This window comes from Bufo gargarizans, chromosome 6 (assembly GCF_014858855.1).
Source record: "Bufo gargarizans isolate SCDJY-AF-19 chromosome 6, ASM1485885v1, whole genome shotgun sequence".
Lineage (NCBI taxonomy): Eukaryota > Metazoa > Chordata > Amphibia > Anura > Bufonidae > Bufo > Bufo gargarizans.
Genome location: NC_058085.1, coordinates 252,373,329 through 252,390,747, shown reverse-complemented (window position 1 = coordinate 252,390,747; position 17,419 = coordinate 252,373,329). Strand labels below are relative to the sequence as shown.

The 17,419-nt window shown below is 44.9% G+C and overlaps 1 protein-coding gene across 1 annotated transcript in view; it reads right to left on the bottom strand.

Moving 5' to 3' along the window:
• The window catches only part of LOC122940073 (oocyte zinc finger protein XlCOF8.4-like), a 37,467-nt gene extending 20,252 nt beyond the window's left edge, over positions 1-17,215 (bottom strand). The window contains exons 1-2 of the mRNA XM_044296413.1: positions 17,174-17,215; positions 15,926-16,085 (exon numbers count right to left, since the gene is read on the bottom strand). Of these exons, the coding sequence (XP_044152348.1) occupies positions 15,926-16,003 (78 nt within the window). The 5' untranslated portion in view covers positions 16,004-16,085; positions 17,174-17,215. The remainder of the gene's footprint in view (positions 1-15,925; positions 16,086-17,173) is intronic.
• Positions 17,216-17,419: the final 204 nt, after the last annotated feature.

Below are 17,419 nucleotides of genomic sequence, written 5' to 3'. Positions count from 1 at the left end.
CATTCCAGCCTGAATCAGCTGCCCATCTCCGAAATTCAGAACAATAAAGCTCCGCAGACAGTTTGTTCTGGCATAGAACACGTAAGTTCGATTCTGCCAGAGCAACACGATCCAGGTCATCATATATCTGCCCCAGGGCCACAAAAAATCTTTCCACGGATCGAAGGGAAGGATCCCCTGATGGCAGCGAAAAAGCCCAAGTCTGAGCATTACCTCTGAGCAGGGAGATGACAATCCTCACCCTCTGTTCCTCATTACCAGAGGAGTGGGGACACAAACAAAAATGGAGTTTACATGCCTCTCTGAAGCGAACAAAATTCTCACTGCCCCCGGAGAACGTTTCCGGAAGTGAGACCTTTGGCTCGCAACAGACTCCATGAGCCGGAGCAGAGCCCAATGCTTGTAGCTGAGTCACAGATTGACGGAGATCCGCTACTTCCAAAGAAAGACCCTGCATGCGGTCAACCAGGTCAGAAAGCGGATCCATGTCAACAAGGACGATTTTGGTGGATTATAATGTCACGGCTGTTTAAGGGTAACCAGAGCATACACAGTAAGAAGAGCTACTGACCGGACCCAAACTAGGGAAGAGAAAGGGTGACCCCTGTCAGACCCTCAACACTCTCCCTATGCTGCTAAAGCACATGCCCGGATCCAAATGGTGGAACGAGGCATGCCCGCGTACCTTAGACTGATGAGAATATGGAGGGAACCGTGGCCACCTCAGATCCAGTCAGGAAATCACCAGGTACACAACAAAGTCTGCACACTTAGCTGACTGGAGCTGCAGCCGCAGAGAAGACGGATCCAAGGGCCGCTGGCAATATCCGGAGTGCTTGCAGCAGCAGAACACAGGTCCAGAGAACTAGTAGCTTAAGAAGTGAAGATACTCAATGCAGAGCTACAACTGAAAGGAGAAATATAATCCACGCCCTGCAATAGGAGGAGGGGTGATTTAAAGGCAGGGAAATCAAACGCAGGAGAGACAGCTGGGAGTAAAGACCTCATCACAGGGGCGGAGAAACAGAACAGTGAGAACACCTCCAAACTCTAAGTGACATCATCACAGGGGTGGAGACACAGAGCTGTGAGAACGTCTCAAAGCTCTGGTAGTGACACACTATCTCACTTCATGTGGTAATAACTTTGGAACGCCTTTATTTATCCAAGTCATTCAGAGACTGTTTTCTCGTGACACATTGTACTTCATGATAGTCATAAATTTGAGTCAAAATATTTCACCTTTATTTATGAAAACATCCCAAATTTACCCAAAAATTTGAAAAATTCGCAATTTTCTAAATTTCAATTTCTCTGCTTTTAAAACAGAAAGTGATACCTCATAAAATATTTATTATTTAACATTCCCCATATGTCTACTTTATGTTGGCATCATTTTGGAAATGTCATTTTATTTTTTTAGGACGTTAGAAGGCTTAGAAGTTTAGAAGAAATTCTTCAAATTTTTAAGAAAATTGCCAAAACCCACTTTATAAGGACCAGTTCAGGTCTGAAGTCACTTTGTGGGGCCTACATAGTGGATACCCCCATAAATGACCCCATTGTAGAAACTACAACCCTCAAGTTACTCAAAACTGATTTTACAAACTTTGTTAACCCTTTATGCGTTCCACAAGAATTAAAGGAAAATGGAGATCAAATTTTTTAATTTCACTTTTTGGGCAGATTTTCCATTTTAATCCAATTTTTTCTTTAACACATCGATGGTTAACAGCCAAACAAAACTCAATATTTATTACCCAGATTCTGCGGTTTACAGAAACACCCCACATGTGGTCATAAACTGCTGTATGGGCACACGGCAGGGCGCAGAAGAAAAGGAACTCCACATGGTTTTTAGATGCCATGTCCCATTTGAAGCCCCCTGATGCACCCTTACAGTAGAAACTCCCAAGAAGTGACCCCATTTTGGAAATTAGGGGATAAGGTGCCAATTTTATTAGTACTATTTTTGGGCACATATGATTTTTTGATCATTCATTATAACACTTTATGGGGCAAGGTGACCAAAAAATTGGTTGTTTTAGCACAGTTTCTATTTATTTATTTTTACAGCGTTCACCTGAGGGGTTCAGTCAAGTGACATTTTTATAGAGCAGATTGTTATGGACGTGGCGATACCTAATATGTATACTTTTTCTCATTTATTAAAGTTTTACACAATAATAGCATTTTTGAAACAAAAAAATTATGTTTTAATGTGTCCATGTTCTGATAGCTATAGTTTTTTTTATTTTTTGAAAGATTTTCTTATGTAGGGGCTCATTTTTTGCGGGATGAGGTGACTGTTTTATTGGTACCATTTTGTGGGACATACGTGTTTTTTTTTTAAATCAGATCATTTTTTATTAAACATTTTACAGTGTAACTACACGTTTTATCATACTACGTACAAGGATGACATAGAGACATATTGTCCATACGGCTAATAACAAAAAGGACACCAAACTATGTGTAGTAATCAAGTTTCAATCCAAAATACAAAAGGCACATTGTTAAACAGTTCTATGCAGACGTCGAAACGACAGCCATGGATCCCACAATTTTTCAAATTTCGCTGGGCATCCACGCTTCTGGTATACCATCCGTTCATAACTCAGCATCGTGTCAACCGCACTTAAAAATTCGCCTAGAGTTGGCGGCGCTGTCTGTATCCAATGTAGGGCGATTAATTTTCTAGCAACATACAACACTCTACCTATAGCTATTTTATGCACCTGACCGGTGGCCAATTCAGAGACATATCCCAACACACACACCTTCGGGTCAGAGGGTATTCGTACTTTGTAAACGTCCTGTGTTGTCTGACGTACCATCTCCCAGTATCTCCCTAACTTCTCGCACGTCCACATCATATGCAGCAAATCTGCAGACACTACAGAGCATCTTGGGCATTCATCCGTGGGTCTAAACCCTATACTGGAACAAAAGAAACAGTGTTTTGTAGACTCTATGGACAATAAACAGCTGCGAGAGTTTACGTCCTTCACTCAAGGAAGAGAGAGGTATCGCCTCTAGTATGTCAGACCACTGGTCGTCAGTTAATCCGCCAACATCTTTCTCCCATTTACTTTTAGCCGCAAGCGGATGTGACATTAGAAACTTATCAAGCAACATCTTGTATATACAGGAAATCATACCTCTCCTCGCCCCCCTGGACAGAATCTGGTGCAATGCAGCATCTCTCCCCGCCACCACAGTTGTACCTTTAAATGTGGAGTTGTATGCGTGTCTCACCTGAAGGTACTTATAAAAGTGAGTTCTAGGCAGTTCATACTTCTCCTGAAATCTGGCAAATGACATGAACTTCTTTTCCTCTAAAAGATGTCCCAGCCTCAGAATACCCTTCCTTTTCCATGCCTCAAACTCAGACAGGGAGAGGAATTCCGGCAGCACGGGATTATCCCACAGTGGAGTGTATTCCGTATTGCCGAAAACCCCCCTCAGGAACTTGACCTTATTCCACACGGACTGCATCAAGTGTCCCAAATCACCCATCGGACCACTCTTTCCAGCCCCCTTAGTCTCAAGGATTAGCAGTAGGTCACTAGAGGACAAGCAATGCTTAAACAACTGACACGACATCTCACTCAACTCCAGTTCCATCCACCCCTTAAAATGTTGGCATTGTGCCGCCAGGAAGTACACCCAGGGGTTTGGCACTGCAAGGCCCCCTTCCGTTTTAGGATATTGCAACGTTTCCAGCTTAATTCTCGGTTGCCCCTTCCGCCATATGAGCTCCCTGAAAGTAGCATTGATTGGAACAAATTTGGACTTTGACAGCCAGACCGGGGAGTTATGTAGAACATAGAGTAGCTGGGGCATCAACACCATTTTAATGAGATTAGCTCTTCCCGCCACTGACAGATATAATTTACACCATGCCTTAGTTTTATTACGAAATTTAATAACCAGCGGGTCAAAATTAAGGCGCCCAAAGTCTCGGATCCTCGGGGATATATGGATACCCAAGTACTTAAAGGTCGCTACACATGGAATACTTCTGTCTCGCACTGTCTGTGATTGCACTTGCCCGTCAAGCAGCATAATCGCCGACTTACTCCAGTTAATAGACAGACCCGACAGGTCCCTGAAGCAATCAATGATTTTCATAGCCGCTTCCAACGATGGACCAGTATCCCCCAGAAAAAGCAAAGTGTCGTCTGCATACATCGCCACTTTATTATTAACTGTCCCATATTGGAACCCCCGAATGTCCGTTGAATTCCGAATCGCTGCGGCTAATGGCTCAATCACAACTGCAAATAGCAGAGGCGACAACGGGCACCCCTGTCTAGTACTCCGGCCCAGGCAGAACTTGGGGGACACCCCTCCATTCGCCCTGACACATGCTTTGGGTTTAGAGTATAGCACCCGGACCCAGGATATATACTCATCTCCAAATCCCATATACGCCATAACTCTCCACAGGAATCGCCACTCAATGCTGTCAAAGGCCTTGGCCGCATCTAAAGAAAGGATGGCTCTATCTCCAACATTATCAGCTGGAAGTTGAATACTGGCAAACACTCTTCTAATATTAATTGACATTGACTTCTGAGGCATGAAGCCAGTCTGGTCAGAGTGTATGATAGACAAAATCACTTTAGACAGACGCATGGCCAAGACCTTTGCAAGCAACTGTCACGACCCTTGGTCATGGTCGTGACTCCTTGGGAGCCGCATGCGGTTGCCCGCGGCTTGGTGTTGTCAACTGCAGCTGGGGGCACTTAGTTGTTTGCCTCAGGTGCGGTTGCCGCGGACAATAGGCATGTGTGCGGTTGCCCTTGGCAACGTGTGATATTGTGCACTTCCTTGTTTGTTTGTTGTGCACGAGGTGATGTTTAGTATGCAACTGGACTCCTCCCTTCACCTGCGGTTGTCCGCGGCAACGTCTGGTGATGTTTGCATGCTGTGGAAGTGTCTCGGCCTGTTGGCTGTTCTGGAGGACACGGTTGCCACGCATGCCGTTGCCGTCGGAGACAGGTGAGTGAGGTTGTGTGCTTTCCCCTTTATGTGAGTTTCCCTTCAGTGGTGCTGGAAGGGTTAATTCCCTTCCCAGTGTGTGTGTGATGTCACTGGGTGTGTTCTGACCGTTGGGTGTGGCCTCTTGGCCTATAAAGCCTCAGTCCCTGGCTGGGTTCAGTAGGTTGCTCTCAGCCATGCTGGCTGGAGCAGCCTCCTGTCTCCTCCATCTGCCTGGTGGGGACCATCCTTCTGGTCATAAACCTTTGTCAGTAAATTCTATGTTTCACGGTGTTATTTAGGTGTGTATGGGATTGTGTTATTGCAGCCTATGGTCCAGGGTTCCTTTGTGATGTCTGGTGTGTGCTGTGTCCGTTGTTGTCTTGTACTTACAGCACCTGCACATGGGTTCCTGGTTGTGTTGTCTGTGGCAGGTGAGTGATGAGTTGTTTCCATTTGCCTGCCACTGCCATAGCTGTTTTTGTATCCCCCTGTGTTGCTTGGCCGTTGAGACTCCTGCTCCTCCGTGTCTAGGAGGAGCAGGCCGTCTTACTCTGTCCCCTAGTTCAGGGCCGACTTGAGGGTTTGTAGGGACTTTTAGGTTCCGGCGTATGAGCCCTCCTACCACCAAGGTCGGCTCATGCAGACAGGAGACAGGGTCAGCGTTAGGGACGCTATAGGAGGTGACCTGCTCCCTAACTCTGTGGTCCCGGCCAAGTGGTAACCCTACCTTCTCCTGGCACCGCACGGCTGGGGGTTTTCCCCACCGACAGCCGTGACAGCAACTTAACATCAGCGGAGAGCAATGATATCGGTCTATATGAGTCAGGGAGAGAGTGATCCTTGTCCGGCTTAGGAATGACTACTATTACCGCCTCCTGCATGGACGGAGGCAACTCCCCCCTCTCCTTGGAATAATTGAATACCTTCAGAAGTTCCGGGAGCAGCACTTCCGCAAAGGACTTGTATACTTCCGCCGGAAGCCCATCCAAACCTGGAGCCTTGTCATTAGCCATAGCAGCTAATGCCGCCCTCAATTCTTCCAACCCAATCGGCTCCTCTAATCGCATACTGTCTTCCCTGGAAAGCTTAGGGAGATTTAATGTGGCTAAAAAGGTGTCAATATCCTCATCCGAGCATGTCACCCTAGAAGCATACAGAGAGGAATAAAAATCGTTCAGTATATTCAAAATGTTATCCGTATCACGCCTGAGGAGGCCGCCAGCATCTAACAGGCCAGATATACATTGTGACCCTTGCTGCGCTTTTGCGATAACCGAGAGCATATGGCCTACACTCTCACCTTCAGTAAAAAATTGCTGCTTGTAAAACAGTCGTTTCCTCTCTGCTACCTCCAAAAGGTGACACCTCAACTCCTCCTGCCTAGCCTTTAAGGCATTGCTTGTCATGATAGAAGGATCTAACACAAAAGCTTCCTCCGCTATCTTCATATTATCCTGTTTCTGCCGATCAAGCTCTCTAGATTTAGATTTAATCCGACTGATTGATTTAATAAAGGATCCTCTGAGGAAAGCCTTCATTGCATCCCAGACGACTGACGGAGACGCAGTCCCTTCATTTATACAAAAATATTCCCTAAGGGATTGAAGCATAGCAGACGGCTCACCCATCAGTTTTAACCAAAAGGCATTCAATCGCCAGTATCTAACCCCCGGCCTGGCTGTCACAGAGATGTCGAGGGCGATGCTAAATAAGGAGTGGTCAGATAGGGTCCTAGAAAGATATTCTGAGTTCTGTACAAACGGGAACATATGAGCATTTACCAGACCCAGATCTATACGCGACAGGGAGCCATAAGTCGAGGAGCAACACGAGTATTTCCTGTCCAGGGGGTGGGTCTCTCTCCATACATCCATCAGACCTAGTTCCCTCAGTATTCTTGCCAACAAGGTTTCACCCGTATTACTACCACTAGGTGTGATCTGGCATCTATCAAGCGAACTGTCAAGTACACTATTAAAATCTCCCACTATCAACATTGGAAGTTCAGAAAATTCTGCCATAAACTCCATAAGTTTCCTTAAAGGCACCGAGGAAAATGGTGGGGGTATATAGATTGTCGCTAACACCATTCTTCATCCACACATTCCCTGAGACATTCAAATATGATATTCTTATGGACTAGGATACTAACCCCCCTGGAATGCGAGGAGAAGACGGAATGCACAGAATAACCCAGCCACGGCTTTTGCATGACATGTATAGATTGTTTGGTCACATGCGTTTCTTGCAAGCATATTATTGCCGGCTGATATCTAGATAGGTACCGGAACAGACCGTGTCTCTTTGTAGCATCCGCCATTCCCCTCACACTCCAGCTAAGTATTCTCGTAACAGGTCCCATAAGAATGTATACAGATATAAAAGTACATTTAAGAGCTACACCTTTCCATCTTCCAACAGCTGCGGGAAAAAACACTGTTAATCATCAGATTACAGACTCCCATCTCTTCCCTATTTTCCCCGCAGAACATACAAGGACTGTACGTTTCAGCATTTTAGAATTGCCAACAATAGCACCTTTGACAGTATTAACCCCCGCTAATCCCTTCCCCCCTCCCTCCCCCCACCCAACTATCCCTCCCCAGACAATAAACATATGCAGCATAATTAGATTCAGTAATGAACTCGGGGCCAACAGTGTGAACCTGGCCCAACAGCGCCTGAAGCAGCACAGCATCCAGCACGATACCGTACACAGGCACATTAGGAAGGTGGGGATCAACCTCGGGCGTATGCTCTACCCACAAGATGTCTCCAGCAACTGGCTAAAGACAAAAGAAAATGACCACAACGGTGGGTGGACAGTCCCAGGGACTTCAAAACTTCAATCAGGAGCAGGAATGTCCAACAGTCTCAGGTGTCTGTTGAAGGGATCCTAAGGCGACGCTCATTTTGGTCCAGCCACTTGACCGCAGCATCCGAGTCCTCAAAGAACACCGCGGATCCAAACGCCACCACCCTGAGCCTGGCCGGGAACATCATGGAGTACTGTACTTGCAAATCTCTCAGCCTCCGTTTAATCTCCACAAAGCGAGCTCTCTTTTTCTGTACATCCGTTGAATAGTCAGGGAACAGAGACACCTGAACTCCATTGATTTCTAAATCAGGATGAGACCTTGCAGCCCTCAGTATAGTGTCTCTGTCTCGATAGTGCAGGATTTTAGCCAGTATTGGGCGTGGCGGACGTCCTGGCGGCAAAGGCCTGGTGGGGACCCTATGCGCTCGTTCAACAGCGTAAAGTGCAGAGAGTCCTCCATCACGGAATTTTTCCGCGAGCCATTTCTCAATAAAATCAGTTGCCTCTGGGCCCTCAGACTTCTCAGGGATGCCCACCAGCCTTATATTATTGCGGCGAGAGCGGTTTTCGAGGTCGTCGGTTTTAGCGTAGAGCGCCGCTATATCCTTTGACGCAGCCCGGCTCTCCCTCTGTAGGGTAACAGCCCCATCTTCCAGATCCGAGACCCTCCTCTCCACTTCTGAGGTGCGTTCAGCCACCTTATGCAGGTCATGACGGATAATGGACATGTCCGCTTTTAGACTTCCAATATTAATATTCATATTCTGGAGGGTGGCGTTACAGCTAGCAATAGCTGCCATCACATCTTTCAAAGTAGGCTCAGGAGCATTGATAATTGGCAGACACTTTTCAGTGCTGCACAGGCTAGCACTCGCCCCCTCCTCATGCTGCACTGGGGATTGCTGATCATCTTTACAGGGGCCATCCTGCTCCCCTGAGCCTTCCTCCACTTGTGACAGGGTGCCCTCTCCTTCTCCCCATACATGGCTGGGGAACTGGTGTGACTTGTGAGCGAAGCGCTCCAGCCGCGCTGCCGCTCCCTGACTCACCGCCGCCCCCAGGTCAGGCCACTCTTCCTCCTCAGCGCCATCTTGGGATCGTGCCTCTCTGTCCTGCCGGCTCGGCGTTTTGCCTCTCTTTGCAGGCATGATGGTATCTCTCCCCACCGGACCGCTTCCTGGCTATGTCCCCCGCTTCTCTGGATGTTAGAAAGGTAAATCGCCACCGTTATAGATATTATAGACAGGATGCTTGCCGGAGCTAGTGCGGCGTGCGTCCTACTCCATGCGCCGCTAGGCTCCGCCCCCCGGACATACGCGTTTTTGATCACTTGGTGTTGCACCTTTTGTGATGCAAGGTGACAAAAATTGCTTGTTTTGACACAGTTTTTTTTTTTTTTTTTTTTTTACGGTGTTCATCTGAGGGGTTAGCTCATGTGATATTTTTATAGAGCAGTTTTTTACGGACGCAGCAATACCTAATATGTATACTTTTTTTATTTGTTTCACTTTAACACAATAATAGCATTTTTTAAAACCAAAAAATGATGTTTTAGTGTCTCCATGTTCTAAGAGCTATAGTTTTTTTATTTTTTGAGAGATTTTCTTATGTAGGGGCTCATTTTTTGCGGGATGAGGTGACGGTTTTATTGATACCATTTTGTGGGACATACGCATTTTTGATCACTTGGTGTTGCACCTTTTGTGATGCAAGGTAACAAAAATTGCTTGTTTTGACACTGTTTTTTTGTTTATTTTTTACGGTGTTCACCCTAGGGGTTAGCTCATGTGATATTTTTATAGAGCTGGTTTTTACGGACGTGGCAATACCAAATATGTCTATTTTTTAAAATTTCTTCTATTTTATTTTTTTTTTTTTTTTATTCCTTACTTGGGGACCTTTTTTTTTTACATGTGAAACTTTTTTTTATTTTATTTTTTTCAACCCTTTATTTATTTTATTTTACACTTTTCGTCCCCCATAAGGTCATACAAGACCTCTGGGGGATATTTGCTTCACTTTTTCTTTTTTTTTTCACTGTTGATTTCTCCTGTAACTGGGGCTGACATAGTTGCCCCAGTTACAGAAGAAATGCACCCCCCAGAGAGGCTGTACAGCGTGATTCTGCGCTGTACAGCCTCAGAGCAGGGCTGATCGAGGTCTCTGTAAGACCTCACACAGCTCCTGCACGCTCCGGTCCCGGCGGTCACATGACCGCCGGGCCGGAACAGGAAGCGCACAGCGCTTCCTGCTCTGCAGACACAGCGCTCGGTGAGCGCTGTGTCTGCAGCGATCCGGAAGGCAGGGACACCTGGGCACCTGGGACACCTGTCCCTGCCTTCTCTCTGGGTTGCCCTGCTGTCACTGACAGCGGGCAACCCGATCAGCAGCTGCACGATTAGCGTGCAGCTGCTATTTCTGAAAGGACGTTTTAAAACGTGCTTTCAGAAATAGAGGTCCACCCATAGGACGTTTATATCCTATGGGCGGACTTAAAGCGGTTAAATATTTTTTTGAATTTGTTTTGCTCTCTTTTGCCACCTGCAGTTCTTTTGTATTTTTTGCAGATTTAATCTCTTTTTTTTATTTTTTTTACAGATTTTAAACCATTTGTAAATTTCATAGGCTAACTACTAACTCCTCTGATTTGTATCTTTTAAATGCTCTTTTTGTCATTTTTTGGTTGTCCTTTTTACAGTAGCTATAAGACATGTAGGGTTTAATTTTAGCTGTTTATACTTGTTACCTACAGGAATAGATTCTGTAATGTAATTACCCAATGTAGATTTAAAGCTTTCCCCATTTATCCTCAGTATTATTATGTGACAATAGCCGCTCCCAGCCTGCCCTTAACTGGGGAAACTGTCCTTTTTAAAATTCTGTGTTTTGCTCTCCCAGCAAAAGTTTGCTTTTTATAATTCAGGGGGAATATAATTATATTGTTTTCACTATTACCTTGTGTTTCATGAACAGTAACATTTCCAACAAGTTCTGCATCATTAGAAATTGCCAGATCCAACAGAGCATCGCCCCTAGTGTGATCTTCTACAAACTGGCCCATAAAATGGTCCTGTATCAAACTGAAGAATCTTCTCCCCTTTGCAATTGATGCAGAACCATGATCCCAGTCAATATCTGGGAAGTTAAAATCTCCCATTATGACCACTGTACCAGCCTGTGCAGCCCGCTCTATTTGGTTGCACAGCTGAACTTCCATCTCCTCTGTGATGTTAGGGGGTCTATAGATTACACCAAGTATTATTTTTTTCAGAGAATATTTCCACCCATAAAGTTGAAAGATCCTCACTACCCTCGCCCACAGTTTCCTCTTTCACACTCACCTTCATATCACTCCTTACATACATGCACACGCCACTGCATTTTCTATTGTTGGCCCTGTCTTTTCTAAATAGTGTAAAACCCTGAATATTAACAGCCCAGTCATGTGAAGAGTCCAGCCATGTCTCTGCCACACCAACTACATCTATGTGTTCCTCTAGTACCATAGTCTCCAGCTCCCCCATTTTTCTTGCTCGACTTCTGGCATTTGTAAACATACTTTATAAGTTACAATTTATTTTCCCACATTCAGTTCCCAGAAAGTGAATATCTGGGATTTTTTGGGTACCTTTGTTTGGGTACCTGGTTTGTAACAGGTTCATGTTACCCGCAGCTTTGTTTTTCATGGGTGTACAGTTCTTCCCAGTCACCACCTTATTTTCCTCAGTAACCACAGCCCCCACTAAATCCCCACTGTCCCCTCCTGTATCCCACTCTCTATCAGCACTATCTACCCCCTTATTGCTATGACCCCCTCCCTCCCCCAGATCCTAGCTTCAAAGCTCCTCCAGCTGTCTAACCATTTTTTCCCCAGAGCATCTGCATTGTCATAATAATGCTCTATAGAACTGCTACTGTGGGGATAACGCTTAAAATGTGGTAGTCAGTCAACCCACTGTCTCCTATCACTAATGAAATTACTTTCTGACCTGGATCCCAATATAGTCAAAATTTGAATATGTTCTATAAAAATGAATCCTGCTTGGACTTTTGCTTCAGGATCAGAGAAACATAGAATGTGTCGGCAGATAAGAACCATTTGGCCCATCTAGTCTGCCCAATATATCTGAATCCTATGAATAGCCCCTGGCCCTATCTTATATGAAGGATAGCCTTATGCCTATCCCATGCATGCTTAAACTCCTCCACTGTATTTGCAGCTACCACTTCTGCAGGAAGGCTATTCCATGCATCCACTACTCTCTCAGCAAAGTAATACTTCCTGATATTACTTTTAAACCTTTGCCCCTCTAATTTAAAACTATATCCTCTTGTAGAAGTTTTTCTTCTTTTAAATATTCTCTCCTCTTTTACCTTGTTGATTCCCTTTATGTATTTAAAAGTTTCTATCATATCCCCTGTCCCTCAGCCCAAAGACTGCATTTTATTGATAAGCCTTCTATGTGGGACAGTATCAAAAGCCTGACTAAAGTCTAGATAAGAGATGTCTACTGCACCTCCTCCATCTATTATTTTAGTCACCCAATCAACAAAAATCAATAAGATTAGTTTGACATGATCTCCCTGAAGTAAACCCATGCTGTTTTTCATCTTTCAATCCATGGGATTTTAGATGTTCCACAATCCTCTCCTTAAGTATGGTTTCCATTAATCTCCCCACTATTGATGTCAGGCTTACTGGCCTATAGTTGCCCGATTCCTCCCTACTACCTTTCTTGTGAATGGGCACAACATTTGCTAATTTCCAATCTTCAAATCACTCGAACTCTATGTCCACCCCGAAAAATACACAAGAATAAAACTTCCAGGTAGCCCAATTATATTAGACATTGGGAGTCTTTGTCAGTCTGGGCTTTTGTGTATCCAAACACTTACCTCATATGGACTAAACTGAAGTTGTGAACATACTTAAAGTGGTTCTCTGATCCCAGGAACCCTTTTTCATACGGCCATGCAGGGTGCTGGGGGGTTAAAAGCAGAAAGACTCACCTGTCACTCATGCTCTGGTTCCAGCTCTGCGTTCCCTTCTCCTCCACTTCCCGTCCCCCTGGACAAGAAATGTGACGTGCCAATCAACGAACTCAGTGGTGGCAGTGGTTGCATGACATTGGTTGGCCGGCAGCATTGACATGCGGGTAAATGGCACAATACATTTCCTGGTAGGACCAGCAAGGACCAGAAGAGGAGGAGATGAGAGCTTGTGCTCGAACCAAAGGACTGGTGACAAGTTACTTTTTTTTTATTTTATGTAAGGGTATATTATATGGGAATGTCATATTATGAGATTCATTATAGTACTAGAAATTACATATCGTGAGATGCATTGGCAAGATAATACATTTAGTGAACATTTAGTGGGACAGTCTGTTTATGGAATGATGCTTGGAGCGTGACAGCATGATATTCCATGCATGCTTAGTGTTTCAGTAGTAATATTGAAGATTATAAGGGTTTTTTGAGAGTAGAATACTGTAGTATTACACTCCGGGGCACCAATCAGCTGTTTGAAGAGGCCATGGCTTTAGGCCGCTTTATGGCCTCCTCACAGCATATCAAGCACAACGCTGTACACTGTATCGCGACTATGTTTGCTGTTGCAGCACAGGCCGATGCAGTTGAATGAAACTGAGCTGCTAATAATCCATTTGGCCAATGATGTCACTGGTCTAGGAAGAGACCACAGCGCTCACCCGATTGACATTAGATTGGTAGAGGTGCCAGGACATTAGATTGGTAGAGGTGCCAGGAGTTGGCTCTCAGCAATCAGATATTGATGACCAATCCAGAGGATCGGTCATCAAAATTCTACTCCCAGAAAACCCCTTTAATGATATGTCAATTGATTGGTTGCTGTTTGGGTTACTGAACATGAGGTATGCCTCATAGTCCTCTGAGGAAGTCAATGGCATAACACGCATAACAGTCCTTGAGGCATTTATTTGGATCCTCATTTACGTTGGGTGAAAGTGGTTGGTATTCCTCCCTTGTCTTATGCTGATTCTTTGTAATGTTTGTTGTATTCATTAATAGTAGGTCTGCTCTTATTTAATGTTCATGATTATGTGTTGGACACAGTATTGGACTGCGGTTATGAAATGCCTCAAGCTGCTCTCTTGTGTAAGCATGTAAGGGGGAGGCAGTTTTTAGTGTGTGGCTCTTGAAGATGGCGCTGTAATGGAGGCGGACACAGCATAGGTCAAACGATCAGAAAGTTACACTATTTGCAGCACAAACCATAATAGTTACAAGTGATTGCACACAGCTATGTGGTTATAGTCTCTAATGAGCACACAGCTTTGTGGTTACAGTCTCTAATGGAGACAGAGCTTCACAGTTACAGTCTCTATTGGGCACACAGCTTAGGCTGGTTTCCTATGGGCGTTGCGTGTGACGTGCTGGAAAAGATGCGATTTTTCTGAACGAGTGCAAAGCGTTTTAATGCATTTTGCATGCGCGGTAGAAAAATCGGCACATTTGGTACCCAGACCCGAACCCGGACTTCTTCACATAATTTCGGGTTTGGGTTAGGTGTTCTGTAGATTTTATTATTTAAAAATAATAGCATTCTTAATACAGAATGCTTAGTGAAATGTCCATTGAGGGGTTAAAAAGAATAAACAAATTGAACTCACCCCATCCACTTGGTCACGTAGCAGATCTCCTCTTCTTTCTTCAGGACATGGCAAAAGGACCTTTGGTGACGTCGCGGCGCTCATCACATGATCCATCACCATGGTGATGGATCATGTGATGGACCATGTGATGAGCGCAGTGACGTCACCAAAGGTCCTTTTCCTCCCAGGTAATCAAAGAAGAAGACAGAAGAGAAGCCGGGCTGCGCGAACAAGTGGAGGAGGTGAGTTAAATTATTTCTTCCTTTTTTTTTTTTAACCCCTCCAGCGCTATTGTACTATGCATTCTGTATTAAGAATGCTATTATTTTCCCTTATAACCATGTTATAAGGGAAAATAATAATGATCAGGTCCCCATTCCCGATCATCTCCTAGCAACCATGCGTGAAAACTTGCTTTGCGGATGCTTGCGATTTTCACGCAGCCCCATTCACTTCTATGGGGCCTGCGTTGAGTGAAAAACGCAGAATATAGAGCATGCTGCGATTTTCACGCAACGCACAAGTGATGCGTGAAAATCACAGCTCATGTGCACAGCCCCATAGAAATGAATGGGTCCGGATTCCGTGCGGGTGCAATGCGTTCACCTCACGTATTGCACCCGCACGGAAAACTTGCCAGTGTTAAATGTCCAGTCCTCAGGACAGGCCATCACTAGTCGATTGGCAGCAGTCTGGCACACGCGCTCTCACCTATCAGGTGTTCTGTGCAGCTTTGTTGATGGAAGGCAATGCCAGAACTACACTGCACTGTCAACATGTAGTGGACCGTGCTTGTCACTAGACCACTGCTGCCTTTGAAGTCTGTGGGAGTAAAGCTGAAGTGACAAGGGCAGTCTACTACAGTGTTGATGGTGATATGTAGTTCTTGCGCCAGCTTCTGGCACTGGAGCTACACAGAACAGCTGATCGGTCGGAATCGGCTAGTGATGGACTATCCTGGACAACCCCTTTAAGGGTCCATTCACACGACTGCAAGTGTTTTGTGGACCGCACATGGGCGGCACTTTAATAGAAATGCCTTTTCTTCTCTGTGTCTGCGGACAAGAATATGTCTGCGGATATGTTCTATTTTTTGCGGAACGGAAGTGCGGATACGGACAGCACGCTGTCTGCGGTCTGCATCTTTTCCGGCCCTATTGAAAGTTAATAGGTCCGGATCCGTTCTGCAACGTTGCGGAACGGATCCGGATCCATTTTGCGGACGTGTGAATGGCGCCTAAGTCTGGGTGCAGATTTCGTTCTAGCTCCCCTCTGGGTATTTAATACCCAAAAGTGATTATCAAACATATGAGTACATTAGAGTCCAATGTACGTTAGAGCCCTACCTCAATATAATCTGCCAAAAAAGTCTGAAAACAAATGGAAAGCAGGTTATACGAAGTTCAGAGATGGAGGATTCTCGTATTTTCATATACTTTCTGGCAACCTGCCTAGTCATGGCAAAATTCCCTGAATCCCTCACCTCTCCGGTTAACAGGTAGATGATCTCCAGCGTGAAGTTTAATATTTGTTTCATAATCTCACTGCTTTCCTTTTCCATCCTTGGTGGGTCATTCAGGAATCAAGTACTGTTTTAGATGAGGCTATAAGATAACCAGACCAACTGGATGGTACCACAGGCTCTTTAATGAAAAGAAGAAAAAAGTTAAAATCATACTGAGGCACCAAAATGTGTTACCTAAACCATTCACCGTCAGAGCTGTGGAGAAAAAACATGGCGTGAAGCTGTCAGTAAAAAAATATCACAGGGACATGCAATACTTAGGTCCGTGATGCAGACCAAACACGCCCATTGAAGTCTATGGGTCCTTCAAATCACGGACACAATACGGATGGCATCCGTGTTGTGTCCATTTTTCACTGAAAACTGTTGGACATGGTCCGGAAATCAATTTTCATTTGAGTAACGTCCGTGGATTACGGATGACACACGGAGGGTAAAAGAAAACACATGGACCAAACACGGATCCTTCATGGACATCTTCACGGATGAAACAAGGATGCTTTTTTCAGGGACTTGAAAATGACACAGAAATGTGGACGAGGCCTTAAAGGGGTATTATCTTCATTATATCCATGGGATGTGCCGTAAATGTTTGACAGATGTGGCTTCCACCTCAAGGACCCTCACCTCCCCCCATCCACCTGCGATGTGAGGCAGGCGGACAATGAATGGAGAGGTGGCTGCAGGACCCACATCTATCAGACATTTATAGTAACTACAGGATAAGGGGGGGAATACTCCTTTAAGTCTTTTCTGTGCAATGTTCATAACTGAGGGACCATAAATGCACACGATCAGGATTTCATGCAGATTTTCCGTGCAGAAAAATGTACATTGTATTCTATGAGAATTTGAAATTCTCAATGCACACCATGCAGATTTTTTTTCTGCCCGGATTTTGACCTGTGGTGCGGATTTTTTTTTTTTTTTCCTGACCGGATTTTCTTCATTCACTTAGTAAAATCTGCACCAAATTGATGCGGATTGACCACACGGATTTGCCTGCGGATTTCAGTGCAGATTCTCCGCACATGAATCCTGAACGTGTGCATGTACCCTAGGGTGTATTCACACATGCCGGTTTTGTGTCATTTTCTGCTGTGCTTTGGTCAAAATCATGACAAAAAAATACATTTCTCTTGCTAGATGTGGGAGACTTTCATAGACGAAGCTCATAGTATAAAAGGGTCTGTAAGTCATACATACCCAACCAGGAAGTGATCAGTGGACGCTCAGTGCTTATGACTGCAAGACCTGTGATGACGTCACCGGAGGGGCGGAGCTCAGCTGTAAGAGGCTGCTCTGTGAGGGCTCCTGTGCTGGGGGGGTTTATATGGAGGAGAACGTGATGGATTCAGTGTTTTCTTCTCTAAAGATTGTTAACAATTGTGGACGAGCTGGAGAAATATTGGTAGTTGTAGTTCTCTCTCCTCTGATACCCTATAATCCGCT